Source organism: Teleopsis dalmanni, chromosome 1, assembly GCF_002237135.1.
Source record: "Teleopsis dalmanni isolate 2A chromosome 1, ASM223713v2, whole genome shotgun sequence".
NCBI lineage: Eukaryota > Metazoa > Arthropoda > Insecta > Diptera > Diopsidae > Teleopsis > Teleopsis dalmanni.
Genome location: NC_051846.1, coordinates 159,972,249 through 159,987,582, shown reverse-complemented (window position 1 = coordinate 159,987,582; position 15,334 = coordinate 159,972,249). Strand labels below are relative to the sequence as shown.

The following is a 15,334-nucleotide window of genomic DNA, read 5'->3' as shown; positions in this document are numbered from 1 at the left end:
ATACAAACTATGGACTTTTTCGTAAATACTATATACACTTCAAGTTAAATGAACTGTTATTAAGAACATATAATTCAGATATTATAGAGCATATAGATATTATGATCTACTATTGTGTTTAGTTAAATAGCTAGCCTTATCCCTACCATAATAGAAAGAAAAAAATTTAAATCTATATCACTGATAACTTTATTTTACAGACGTTCGAAACAATTCCAAATTCTATAGATATCCAAAGTAGTTCAAAATCTTATAAATATTAAAAATAGTTCAAAATGTTAGACCAAAATTAACCGATTTTTTAAGCTTTCAAAACTGCTTTAAACAGCTCTTAAGAGATAACAGATTTTTAATACAGTTTTTGTAGAACTACCGTCTCTATGATGGTAAACTATAAATAAACTATAAATGTTGAAGGTAGAAATTAAAGAAGGCTTAACACATCTTATCACTCGAATGTTCGAAGAAATTTATTTATAAATACCTGAAACTTTAACCAATCTTAAAAAATATGTATAATATATATACATTATATACCTTAGGAGGTCCTCAACGGCCGACATTCTAGAATTCATTCGGACGGCGGAATGTTCTTCTGTTCGGTTAGGGTGTGTTGCAGCATAAAAGATCAATCATAGTCGCAATGCTCCGCTCCGTTGGGAGCTAAAACCCCGTTCATTCCTATTCCTATACATTATTATATTGAGGCTAGTTGAGTCAGCGCACTTTTACTCTCCACTAACTGCTAGGTTTCTTCATAACCCCTCTCTACGCTATATAATGCTCATACAATAATAATCCCACAATAAAAAAGATTTATCTAGTAATCTGAAAATTTGAAATTTAAAAAAATCAAATATATTTATAAGTTGAATTTTATTTTACATCTATAAAAAAAAAAATGTTAAATACATAGCAGAATAATTTTATATTTGGATTTGTATTTTTATACTTTTTTATTGCAAAAATCTATAAAATTAATGGGCAAAATTACGATACCAGAACCCTTTTTCTCTCGCTAGTCACAAAAAATTGCAAAAATGGTAAACACAACATACAGACGAGTTTTTTATAATTTACTAATCTTTTAACTTACTTTAGGTTTATATTGAATACGGGCACAGAAATGATTTCATATGCAGAACACAGAAATTGATCTTACAAAGACCATGGACACCAACGGTACGTAAGAAAAAAATAATCGCAGAAGAATCATTGCCTAAACTTGTAAATTTGGGATCATTAATCGGTAAGTAAAGGTAAAATAATCTTAAATCTTAATTAAATTAATCGGTAAGTAAAGGTAAAATAATCTTAAATCTTACTTAAATTAAAAATACTTTATGCACAATTAGGACGAAATATACTTCAATATTCTTTAAAAAGAACTGCTCCAGCCTATCGTATAACTGGAAGAATTGAGAAAAAAATAAAGAGTTCCACACCTAGCCCTGCCGCATATGATATTTCTGGTTTAACTTGTAGAGGTAAATTCACATGTGTTACTCCAACACTGAAAGGACTCCGAGAATGTAAACAAAAACTTGAAACACCCGGACCTGAGAGATATAAATCTTCTAAAGCATATAAAAATGCGCACAAAAATTTACCGATGTACTCATTTGGATACAAACGTAAAATTGTTAGAAATGAAATTATTCCTGGTACTTTTTCAATTTTTTAAACAATTAAATACATAGCTTTATAAACTTTGTCTCTTTATAAGCATCAAAATTTAATATTTCACATTTTATCATATTATTTCAATTTGTCCTTATTTTTATTTTTAGGTCCAAATGTATTTGCTTTACCTTCAATGGTAGGGCCAAACGTAGTTGGCAAGGCACGCTGTGCACCTGCGTATTCATTAACAGGTCGAATAGATCCAAACTCCAAATTTCTTACACCATGTCCAACGACTTATACTCCCGTTATTGACTGTTCTAAAAAAAATTTACCTAAATATTCACTACGTGGCCACTGCCATCAAATAAATTCACAAAAACAAATTCCAGGACCAGCCGCATATTGCCCACAGAGCGTGCGTTTTTAGTATATTAGTAAGATTACTTTAAAAACAAACTTTTATTTTTTTTCTCTTTTTTGTAGTATAACCGTTATAAATCAGCACCGGAGATATCATTTGCTATTAAACATAGTCCATACAGTGGCAGACCATTACCTAAATGCCTTGATCCAGTCACTGGAATCTGCAAGTGCGTTTAAATTTAAATGAAGTTATGCTCATCATTCAAATATATTTTATTTAACTGAATATAATATATTTATATATAGATAAAAAAAAAATAAGTTGCATATATCTGTATGTAAATATATTATATTTTCATAAATATGTAGATTTATAATTGGATGTGCATATATGCGTAGTGAAATGATTACATTATATAGCAAAATTAGGTAAATTATTAAAATCCAAAATAAAATATTTTGTATACCATAGCAACAAAAACTAATTTTATTATTTATACATATTTTATAGAGACATTTCGAAAAGTAGTGAACTACAACAACAAAAACTGTTTTTTATATTATTTTTAATTAACTGAATTTTTGACTGACCATACAGCTGTTTCGAGTATTGCCAAATACCCATCATCAGTGGTCTAGGAAATATTTCTTATATTTAATTATTCGGAAATACTTTTAAGACTGTAAGTACCAAGGGTTGAACTCGTACCCAGCCAAATTTGAAACTCAAAGTCAGTCTTCATTACCCATCGGACCCAAAGCCATACTTGACTCGCACTTTGAGTTTTGTTAATTTGCTGCTAAAGTTCATTAACAAATTCGCTTGCTGTGTTATATTAGACTATATTAAAATAATTTATTAAAAGCAATTTTTTTAAAAATTTAAATGGAACCATAAAGCAATTAGGCTAGTTTATTTCTGACAAAGTATAATTTATGGAAGTTTGAGATCCTGTTCTATACCACGTTATTTTTACTTACACAGTTCTTCAACAACGGTTTGTATAACATACAATGGAATGCATAAATATTTCCATTTTATTCTTCAAATTATCTTAAATACAGTATCCCATTTGCAATAATGCTAAATTGTGAAGATTTTTAAGAGATAGTAGCGGGAAACTATTGAACATATGTCACGACCTAAGATCTTAATCTTATTTGGCACTATAGTCCAGTGTGAACCTTACCCGCCCTACCTCAATCTAAAATACCTGGCTTAGTCAATACGAATATTTTCAAATTGAACTAAAATGTGAATTCCTGCTTATTGTTTCTAATCCACACATAGTTTCTTTTTCTTGAATCTTCATTATATATTGCAATCTGTCCAATTTAATTTGATATTAAGTTATTATTTTAAACAGACTTTAAACTATATTCGGTGTCACAACCACACATATTTACTATCAGGGAGTGTTTCTTCCTAGCCCTATAAATGTGTTCTAAGGCAACAAGCGGGTGTGGATATTTACATATTCTATTGGCATGCTTTTTTGCAATTTAAGACATTTGTCTTTTGATTGTTGGGACTGAGAGTTGTTTATGTAATTGATTGTTGATAGAACACCAAGTCCATTTGTATTGTTTTGAAGTAAAAACGTTTGATTATTCTCGGATTTTTACCTGCCGATGTCCTTCCTTATTGTAATTAGTAACTTCAGTTAGTTTTTGGAACACTATTATAAATCTGATATCTATTCCTTTAAGACAATTCAGTATTTAGACAATTCCTTAACTGAGGAATCAAAATAAGTTTCATATATTTGTATCGTGTAATCCTTCCTCCTCTTATGAGTAAATTTATTCCATTTTAATTCATATGAAACATAAATGCATATTCTTCCGAAATCCTTCGAAACTAATTATTATTTCGGAAAGTTGCATTAAAACCATAAATTCTAAACTTATAACCACGGTTGCCACTTATGGTAGTACCAAAATTGGTACTTTTTTTTTCGTTTGGTACTCATGTTCAAAAAATGGTACATTTTTGACCACCCAACTTTATTGTGGATATTTCCAATTAATTTTTATTATAAATGCAATTTTGCACTATTTTATATTTCGTTCATTTATAACACTATGAAAAACACAGAACGAAAAAATAAAAAGGTCCAAAAAAATTTTGGACCCTTTTTTACAGAAATGGTACCTTTTTAAACCAATTTTGGTACGGGAAAAAATTTTCAAGTGGCAAGTGATAACTCCTAAGTGCCCAGCTATATATAGTGTAATGTAGCATAAGGCAAAGCAATTTTTCCTGCATTATTTTATCTAATCTAACACATTCAACGCCCTTTTTAAAATTCATTGTACTCAAAATGTTTTTTTATAATAAAGAAATCTGAATAATTTTATGCGGAGAGCACAATCCAAAATAATTGATATGAAATTAAAGTATATTAATGATTGCCTACGGCAAAAGTTCAATTCAATTCAATTCAATTCCGTTTGTTCTCTCAGAACTCTTCGTAAAATTTGTTTAAACTAATTTTGTAATATGAACATTTGCTTGAATAAATTATATCAAATGCAAGTAAGGAATATACTTTCTATTACAATTATTATTATTATTATATTATTATTACAAAGTATTAGAATTATAAATTACATTAACATAAAATTTGAACATTAACACTTTCAAGTTCTCATATATATTTTATATTTAAATAAAAGTGATGAGAATTACAATTTCACTTATTTGTGAAAATTGTACCATACACTATGAAATCAATTTTTTGTTTTTTATAAGAAAAAGCCTAACAGGAAATAACTTAATAATAAATGTGGTTTATGTTATTAACTTATGTGCAACAACAACAAGAAATTCACAAAAATACAAGTTAGAATAAAAAAAATAAATTTTGATTATTTTCGATTTGAGAGTTCTGATGATTAAAGTCTAGTTCGAGAGAATAAGGCAGAAACATATTTCAAATCTTGAAAACCATGTGAATGCGCTGACTAGATCTCTTGCTAATATGACAACTTCCTCTAGACTGAAACGAAATGATAGTCCCGCCATCCTGTTTTCCTAAAGATCACTCTGATTAATTCAACTTATAACACGTGATATCTGGTAAATAAGCCTTAGCTACTTTTTCAGAGGCCCCTTAAAAGAAAAAAAAAGTGATATTCGCTTTCATTTGGTAAGATGATGATTATTTATTGTGTATATATTTATATTATCAATCAAAAAATCAATCAAAAATAATTTGGTGATTCATTTCTTAATCACTTGCTTTTCACTATCTTAAACACTATCACTATCTTAATATAATAAAACCTTTTAAATTTATACAAAACTTCCATTACCGAAGTTCAAAATTATGCACGGTGTCACTATTTATGAAAAAAATAACTATTAAATAAACCTAAACCTAAGATACTTTCACAGTTTAATGAAAGTTGTATTAACCATTCTAAATGTACCCTGAAATAATTGTATTGGAGTGAGTGAAGAGTAAGCACATACAGTTAAATTCGTTCTGCATCAAGTTTCTAAACAAAAGTTGCATTTAAATTGATGTTTTTTCTTAGTTACAAGTTCATTTGCTAGTAATTCGTTGCCAGCTAAGCTGATTCACTTTGAAACTGCATTCGGCACACAAGTGCAATAGTTGCAGTAAATTTTGGTTCACACATTGCACTTAATTTCAGGGTTTCGTGTTGGTACGATAAAATAAAGAGGAAGGAATTAATACCCCTGATCTACTCTTAAATGGATGTGAAATGTAAAGACCCCATATATTACACTTTACCTTTTCTACTAAACCTTTACGCTAGTTTTTTGTGGTTATCAGACTGTGTGACTATGTGAGAGCAAATGCATTGCGTAGTTTCCGTCCTAACGTGATGCTTTGTGATGCATTACACTGAAACGGACATTTGACAGGAATCCAAGTAAATGCATTTAACTAAAACTGTTTGTAGGTATACATATCTGCAGATTTATATAGCAAAACGTATGAGACTCCTATTCCACTTCATTAAGTATGGTTGCAATTAGCTTAACTGCATGTAACCAGCAAAAATTTGTAATCAACTTTAAATTGATTGAGCAAATGGTGGTGACCACTACATTTTGTCAACTGTAAATAACTTAACTTTTGTTCAAAAAATTAAAGATAAATTAACAAAACAATTGCATTTAAACCGTCTTATAGCATTTGAATGATATGTGAGCTATTCTGAACATTTAAAATATAAATTCTAAAAATTTGAAGATTGAAAAAAAGATTTTTTACAAGAAATTTTTCAATCATTCCATACACAATATAACCAAAAATATTTTATATTTTATTATGTTTTTCGTTCTATTGTTAAAATGAAAAGAATCTATGGGGTAGATTGTAAGAATTTCTCCAACTTTTTTGTTTTTTTGTTTATGTATTTGTTGTAATTACATCTGCCTTACAGGAAAAGGCAATAAATAATTGGAAGAATTTTAGTATATAAGCTAATATGTAATATGAAATTAGTTTTTCTAATAAGTAAGTAAAGTAACATATGTAACAACTTTTACATTAGAACATAATATTTAGCAAGTCTGTTGGGAATGAGCTAATTCTTTCGTCGGTAAAATCTGGAGTTCCGACTTTTAATGTTTAAGTAGTCGAGTTATGTGCTTTGCACTAGACACCCTTATCATCTCGGTTATTATTAGACAACGCCAAAGTCTTTATGAATTTCGTTGTTTGGTATATACCAATCAGCATTGACGTTGTTTCTATTTCTACAATATAATGTTAAAAATACTAAATAAAAATTTTCAGAAAAATTAAAACTTTCGCATAAATGTTAGTAGAACTTTAAAGTTAAATATTTTTACTGAATTTCTATTTTAATATAATTCTACCTTATGTGTACTATGAAACATACATAAAGTCTGTTTATTTCTCGCCATATATACTTCAGGATTAAGGATGAACGTAGACTACATGTAGAAAATTAAACCTTTACTACTACTGCATGTAGAGGAGCTAACATCTTCATATGTGTGCACACAGTTGGATAAGATTTATTTAAAGAGTGGCAAACAAAATTGTCTTTGAGTTTTACAAAACTTCAACAATAAATCTTTTTTACGCTTCAGCACGACACTTTCTGTGCATTTTCAATAAGGCAACACATAGGAAATTTCAAGATATTAAGCCGCAAATGTGACCTACGCAAATGTGACCAACAGCATAAATTTAAAAGTTTTACTGGAGACACGTGCATGTGCGACCGAAAAACAATATTGATGCAGCAGGTTTTGCATATTTCAGGAGGAGGTCCTGCAGTTTCGAACCAGAAATGAAAAACTCATAAATTTTTTTTTAAAAAATTGTCTTCAATACAAAAAGCTTCAAAGATGCAAAATATTATATCTCCCAAATATTTGTAAAAGAGTATTTGCGAGACTATGCAACTATGCAACTTTATTTAATATTTAAATTAAATTTGTCTTATTAATAATACTATTTTTTGTGCCATTTGTTGCAATTTAACCTGTGCTGTCTTTTGATTCAATTCGTTATTAGCAAATGTCAAAGCAATTTAATCTACGATCTCAATTTATATAATTATTTAACTAATAATACTAATTATTTAATTGTTATTTTTTTCAGAGCTGTCTTTTATTTAATGGCATTGAAAAAACTCAATGCTTCTCAAATCTTCAGAGTTAGGCTTTACTCACAAAAAATTTTATTTTTGTGTACATTCACAAAAATATGTTGTGAATTCTAGTCCATTAAAATCATATGAACATATCATATACTAATGAATTTAAATACATAAATAAATGAATTGAGTTAAATATATAAGATAAAGACGCTAACCGTCTACATCATCCTCTTTATTCTATGACCTAGATATAGTTTTAGTAATATTAATTTATGTAATATCGTGATCTTGATGATGCCTCTCAAGGAGAGTCAAAATAAAGAATACATTAAAAAATAGTAAACATTGAATTACTTAACAAGAAGTGACTTATAGCAGGATTAAAAAATATATAAAAACCATTATAAAAAAACATGTGCATAATTACATTCAAAAAATTTGAAATATATTTCTCCATTTATTATAAATTTAATTTCAGATTACTTCGATGTACCTATTACAACAGCGTGCAAATTATATATATATATATATATATTGATTTAATCACAAATTATACATATACATATATATATATATATATGTATTTATTGTAAACACAGGTTTTTTTAAAAATTTTAAAATCTTTATTTTTTCCAACTTGTTTACACAATTTAATTTTTTAAACAAAAAAATGTATACTAAAATAAAACAAAAATAATGTGCAATTTCTCTCTACAATCAATACTCCATTATGGGTTTGCTGTTGCTATTTATTTATTTCAAAAATAACATATGGTACCTAATTATAACAAAATAGCTAAACCTATGTAACATTTCATATCAATATGAATGAGGGGAAGGAGGTCATATATAACTAGTTATACGTAACTTGCACGCGGGTATCCACCGCATGTAAATAGTTTACAATAAATATGTTAAATATTAATTAATATAATTACAACGTTCACCTCATCTTAAAAACCATTGTATACACAACGTTCTTTATAATAAAATATTTTAAACTACTCTACATTTGGTGTACGATCCAAAATAACTGCTAAGAAATTTTGGGTAGGATTCCTAAAGAAGAATGTTCTTAAAAATTCTTGATCTACTTATAAGTTTTAGGGCAAAGTTATTGTTACGACTTATGAACTAATTAGATAAACACATAATACAATGCTAATATACAGATTTGGGAAGGTTCTTTATTCTTCATATTAAAAGTATAGATTATATTAATACCAAACACTAATGCATACAAATAACAGTTCTTATACAGTTCTTATGATAGATTGATTTAATGGTAATTTAGTTTTATTATCCAATTTTCATAAAAAATTAATATACAATTAAACATTTAACACAAATTTTTAAGTGTAAATTTTATTTAAAAAACATTTTTAATTTTTAATTTTTAAATTAACGACCCAGTAATAATTAAAGGAACGTATTTACTATCCGATAATATTGACATTGATAGATTTTCGTGACTTAACATTTCCCTTTCTTTCAAAGCAATCAGTTTACACTAATTACTTTGAAATTACTTAATTGTTTCACTAAAAATTATATCCACAACAGTCATTGGACCACTAAGTATATTAAGAGGTATAAAAATTGATTAATTTAATATCTTTCTTTAAATATTAATTGAGACAGAAAAATATTCAAAGACATTTGATGTACCTTCTACATAAACTTAAATATTTGTTTTTCCTACAAAGGATTGTTGGATCATATAAATATATAGGTATACTGAAAAACACTTTTAAATTTATTTATGTTAACTAATTAATATTAATTTAATGCATTTCAATGCATTCAAAAAATATACGGAAGTTTTTTTGTTCTTTTTAAACTTTAAATTGGTTGAAACTTAAACATAATATTTAATTTATTTGAGTAAAAAATCTCATTTGAAATGCATCACAAAACTTTTTAATACTCCTAGTTGCATCTTTACTTTGGTATAAAAATAAATTTTAATTTTATTTGAATTATTTGTGTACATTAAAAAAGATTTAACAAAACTTTTGTCATTAAAGTACAAAATTTTTGTTTGTGTTTATTGTCACTTTTCACACTGTAATATATAGGATACGCTTAGATTACATCCAGTAATGGTAAGCAACAATGATACGACAGCACTTTAAAAAAATACACACTAAAACTTCTACAGTGTGTCCTTTGAAAATAAGTGAGTTTGTCTTATTCTATAGCACACAATTTTAAATATTTAATGTGTTTAATGTATCAGTTGGTAAAAGTATAAAAAACTATAATCAACGAGAGGAGTTCAATATAGAGTTTGATATGAATGCATTAAGTAATGTAATTGTCAAGCTGCTATTTAATTCTTGAGTTCAGTCCAATTTACATCTAGGACAGTATTTGACTGTTACATATCTGTAAATGAGTTGCCAACGCAGTTCAATATTTCTCTAATCTAGATTCCCGATCAAAGGGATATTTTTGGCTATTGCAAAACAGACAAGCTAGAGAGACGAGGTGCTTGAGGAAACCACTCGCAGCACCTAAACAATCTAAGTTGGCACTAAACTGGCACTGAGTTCTGACTGTGCCAAACTTTTTAACAAAATATGGGAAGACATTAACGTCATGCAAACTGGCACTGAGTGCTGCCTGTGCCAAACTTTTTAACAAAAGATGGGAAGACTCAACGACATGCAGGCATCTTTATAAAATTTTTGGCCACGTTCTAATAAAGGAAAATTCAACTCTCTCATTGAGATACCCCTTAGAAATATTAGTCTTGTAGCAGGTTTACTCAGAGGTTATTGTATTTTAGGTAACCATGCTAGGAGACTAGGTCTCCGTTTTAACCATATCTGCCGCTGTTGTGATGAGAATGATGAAAGTGTCTCCCACCTGCTTTGCTTTGGTCACGTTCTAATAAAGAAAAATTCAACTCTCAAATTGAGATACCCCTTAGAGATATTAGTCTTGTAGCAGGTTTACTCAGAGGTTATTGTACTTTACGTAATCATGCTAGGAGACTAAGTCTCCCTTTCAACCATATCTGACGCTGTTGTGGTGAGAATGATGAAAGTGTCTCCCACCTGCTTTGCTTCTGTTCGGCATATGCACGGCACCGTCTTAACATTTTAGAGGCTTTCTTTTTTGATGATTTTGGCGAACTTCTGGACCTCCCTTTAAATAGCATCATAAGCTTTCCCAAAGTTTCTAGATGGTTTTAACCCTTGATTTTTTTTAATAAAACGGTAGACGGTATAACCTAACCTAATCTAATCTAATAGTAATTAATGGAAAAATGTTTAATATAATTACTGCATCACATATGAGAAACAAAATTGGATATCTTAAAACCATAATTGGATATCACAACAATTAGCAATTATCTTCACTTTATTAATTATTGACCTTATTTACAACCAAAACTTAATTAACTCAATCTTATATCAAAACTTTTGCAATAATAATTATTAAAATTTAAATTATGATTAATATCACATGAAATTCCTTACAATCCTGTAACCTATATCAATTAAATATAAATTATTTAGTTTGTAAAATTCAAAATTAAATTTGTTTAGCAACTAAATTAATAAATGCTATGTATTCCTTATCATAGCATCAGCAATGGAGTGTATTTTAATTATGAATAGATTTCACACGCTCTTATATGATAGCCTACGAATTTTGTCGACAATGTACTAAAAGGATTTGTTTTTGGATTAAAATGCAACTGTTTACTTGTGTGCTATTTTAACCTTACAAGTGTATTGATTTTATTCATGTTCAGAAGTGAAGTACTTATATCCTTTATTATTAACACCTCACTGGATTCACACATGAACGTTTGCAGCTTCCATATAATCAAAGCTCTCAGCTTCACTTTTAGTCCACCACGTACTTCGTACACATACTTTGCTTTTATAAATTAAGTACTTAGGTTTGCAATTTTGTGGTGCTTTGATTACATTTGCATTGCATTAGCACTTGAAATCGTTTAAATTGTAAGAACTTGTGCATAATATAAATTACAGCATCCTGCTGTAACCTCCTATAGTTACTAGTCGTTATTTGTATTAACAAGAAAATTAATTGCTAAACGGGTAGAATACAATATCTTGAATATCTTGAAATGTGTAATTTTATTATTTTTGAAAATTACAAGGTAGCAAATGATAAAACGTTTTCCATCTCATATTTTCAGTTGCATGAAAAGCAAACAAATTTTATTGAAACACACATTTAAGAATTATATTTTTTATAATCCTTAATACAGATATAAGAAATATATCATATTTTCAATACAAATATAAATTTAGTCATGTATAGTGAAGATCTTTTTAAAATTTTAAGATTTTAAAAATAAAATAGTCGTTTTTAAGCAGAAACATCTCAAGCTACAGCCTCTAACTCGTACGAAATTAATTTATATAAAAAACAAACTGTGATATTTTTATTTAATCTTAAGTTGGTTTTTTATATAATATCAGTTATTATAAATTAAATATAAATTTAAAAACACGAACTAAAGCCCAGAAAAATTTAATACACATAAATATTAAGGTAGACACTAATAAAAACTTTATATAAAAAATTTCAAAAAGTATTGGAATTTCTTTAGAAATTTAATAACTGAATAATTGTTTAAATTTTGTCACTTAAAAACCTCTAAATTGCAATGCAAAATTTTTTAATTAAATAAAAATTTTTTTTTCTTATCATCGTAAAATTACTACAATTTAGTATTTATTTAGCTCTACAGAATAAGTTAATCTTCATTAAAGTGTTCTCATGTTTCTAGTGCATCACTTTTACAGAGTTTTTGCAGAGTTCCACCCAGCTCACTGACTAATTTGTGTATTCCTCATAAGCATCGTGATTATGACTGATCTAGGATCTGCGTACCGCCCCGTGCGGTTAGTGATTACTCTGAGATTAGATAGTGCCAAGTAGAACAGCCTGTCGGTTTTCGCATATAGCTTCAGGGTTCTGTCCCTTATGTATTTTTTAACCGAATGTATTCTAAGGTCTCTTGGCATGTCATTCGTGCTGCTGTTCCATGGCACTTTGAAATCTTCGGAGAGCCTGACTTTGAGCAACTTGCAGCTTCTAGATAGTAAAATTGGCATCTTTGGTATATGCAACACACCCATAAAGTAGTGCTGGTCTAATTATCTGGCTGTAGATTTGCTTTATGTTCTTCGCGCTAAGGTTGTTGTGTTTGAAAAATGGTTGTAAGCATTGCAGTGTTTTTTTTTAATTTTCTCATTGTTAATTTTTATTTTCCATTTCTGGAAGAACTCTAGGATGAGATGAAAGCAATATAAAGGAGTACATGTATTCACGGTTTTAGTTTTTCACATTTAATTTTTAACATTATAAATAAAGGATATTCCATCTCAAAGTAATTATAAAGTTTCATAATTAGTCCAATTGAAATATTTAACCCAGTTTTCTTATTTTCAACAATCAGCTTCTACTTGTCTATAAACTGTTTACCTTATTAATACAAATTTCCTCATTAATACATTATTTATAATATTAAGAATAAATGAGTATGCAAATCACTCCTGTAAGGCCACAATTTGGCTTCCAATGGACATTTTGTTATTTTCATTTAGTGAATTGAAACATTATCGTGCGAATGCATAAAATGGACCCCAAAAATATATATCACAAAATAAATATATACTAGTTCGATTGATACGCACCTGACTCCGTCTTTTTCATTATATAAAATATGAAGGCGGTTTGATAAGTCAGCGACTTTTTGAATTTCCCGCGCAGTTATTCCAAATGCAACAGTGCTGTCGTCAGCTGTTATCTACCAGTGGGCAACTTTGTAATTTTGAGCAAGCTACTTCGTTCAGTTAGTGTTTGATAGCCGTTCAAAGCAGACAACCTCGTGAATTTTTACGAAAATGGAAAAAAGTGAATTTCGTGTACTGATTAAGCATTACAATCCCAAATCCACAAATTGGGATATGAACTGCTACCCCATCCAGCATATTATCCAGATTTAGCTCCATGCGATTATTTTGTGTTTCCAAACCTAAAGAAATGGCTGGGCGCTAAGAGATTTAAGTCGAATGAAGAAGTGATTACCAAAACAAATGCGTATTTTGAGAGCTTTGAGAAAAAAAAAAAAATTTTTGTCGATAAAAATTTGTTTTATTCAAAAGGTCACTGACGTATCAAACCACCCTCGTACATAAATTGAAATATTAATATTGGTATATATTATATTTACTATATATTTATTATTTATTCTTTATTCTACATAAGTTGAATTCTGTCATTTAAATTTTTATACTTTAGTAAGACCCTAAAGTAAAAGATGAAATAAAAATTAAAATTAAAATTAAATTTAGTTTTCGTAAAGCATTCCAAACACATAAATAGCTTAAAATGTCTTTTTAAAGGAAAATATTAAATTAAATAATCTCAGTTAATACATCCTGAGTTATGGTTGTACTTTGAATACAAAAATAAAACGTTCATTGTCATTTAGCATTTAAAATTCATTAAGTTTTAAAAGCTTTTATGTGTCTCAAGTTAACATTTTTCCATATGTGGCGTTGGTCTAGAAAATGAAGTAAAATGTATATTTTAAAAGGAACTTAAAATGCAGCTTTAAAAACAAAAAGGGAAGTATTGCATATTTAATGAAGTTTTTGTCAAAATTGATAAAGTTTGAAATTCTTAATTTACAAAAAATAAAACTTATTTTTATTCTCATGCAAGTATTTGCAAGAAAATACAATTAAATTTTTCTTACGGATGTACTTGTATAAAAATTTCGTACACTCGGATATAAGTTGCCGATTAACTATTTATGGTAAGAAGGTAAGAAATATTGGCAGATCGCATCATATTTATAAAAATACTTAGAAAATCAATATATCAAGAAACATTTTATTACCATATCATGAACACTAATTGCAAATAACTATATTTAAGAAAACATAATATTTATAGTACATAATATGCACGTAAAAGAAAAGTCTAAAGAAGAGTCTAAAGTCACTCTTTGGTGCACAAACAGGCCACGACGCATGTAACCAACACCTACACAAAATAGGTATATCCGACACTAATATTTGCAGATTCTGCTGTGATGAGGAATAGTCTATGGAACATCTGATCACCAACTGTGATGCACTAGGCCACAGAAAAAACAAAATTTTAGGTTCATACCAACTAGAGAATGCTGATCTTCGAAAACTCCCAACGAAGGAGCTGGTTCAATTCTTCGAGATACTAAATATCTAAATACAGAGGGGCCTTAGCCTAACCCGAAATCCCCAAAAACCATTACCATGCAAATACATTAATTTTGTTAATGTATTATTATTAGCGTTGGAGTTCATGAAATTAATCGCTTGTTAGACAGTGTAAAGATGCTAACTTAAGCCGAAAGAGCTTCGTAACTTTTGTGTACCTCAAATTGTCCATAATTTTAAAAAAGTTCCATATGTTCTGATAAATTCTACTTATATATTAATTTACAAATATTTACAAACACAAAAGAAAAAAGAAATAACTTAATTGGGATCTCTTTAAAAACTGCTAAATATTTGATTTACCGATTTAGATAACGGACAAGTACTTAAGTACTGTCTAGTTAAGCATAAGTTTGTTTCTAAGAATATACAGGAAAAAAATTAAAAGTTGATAATATTTCATACGACTTTTAAAAAAGTTATAGTTTGTTTACAGACAAACACTTCTAATAATGAGAAATGAAAACAGCTGT

At 28.4% G+C, this 15,334-nt stretch overlaps 1 protein-coding gene across 1 annotated transcript; it reads left to right on the top strand.

Moving 5' to 3' along the window:
* The first annotated feature begins 909 nt into the window (after nucleotides 1–909).
* On the top strand, nucleotides 910–2,430 carry LOC119669052 (outer dense fiber protein 3-like). Its single transcript, XM_038078786.1, has 5 exons — nucleotides 910–1,043; nucleotides 1,102–1,249; nucleotides 1,356–1,664; nucleotides 1,791–2,041; nucleotides 2,110–2,430. The coding sequence occupies exons 1-5, from the start codon at nucleotides 1,041–1,043 to the stop codon at nucleotides 2,224–2,226; spliced, it is 828 nt and encodes a 275-aa protein (XP_037934714.1). The 5' UTR covers nucleotides 910–1,040; the 3' UTR covers nucleotides 2,227–2,430.
* The last annotated feature ends 12,904 nt before the right edge of the window (nucleotides 2,431–15,334 follow it).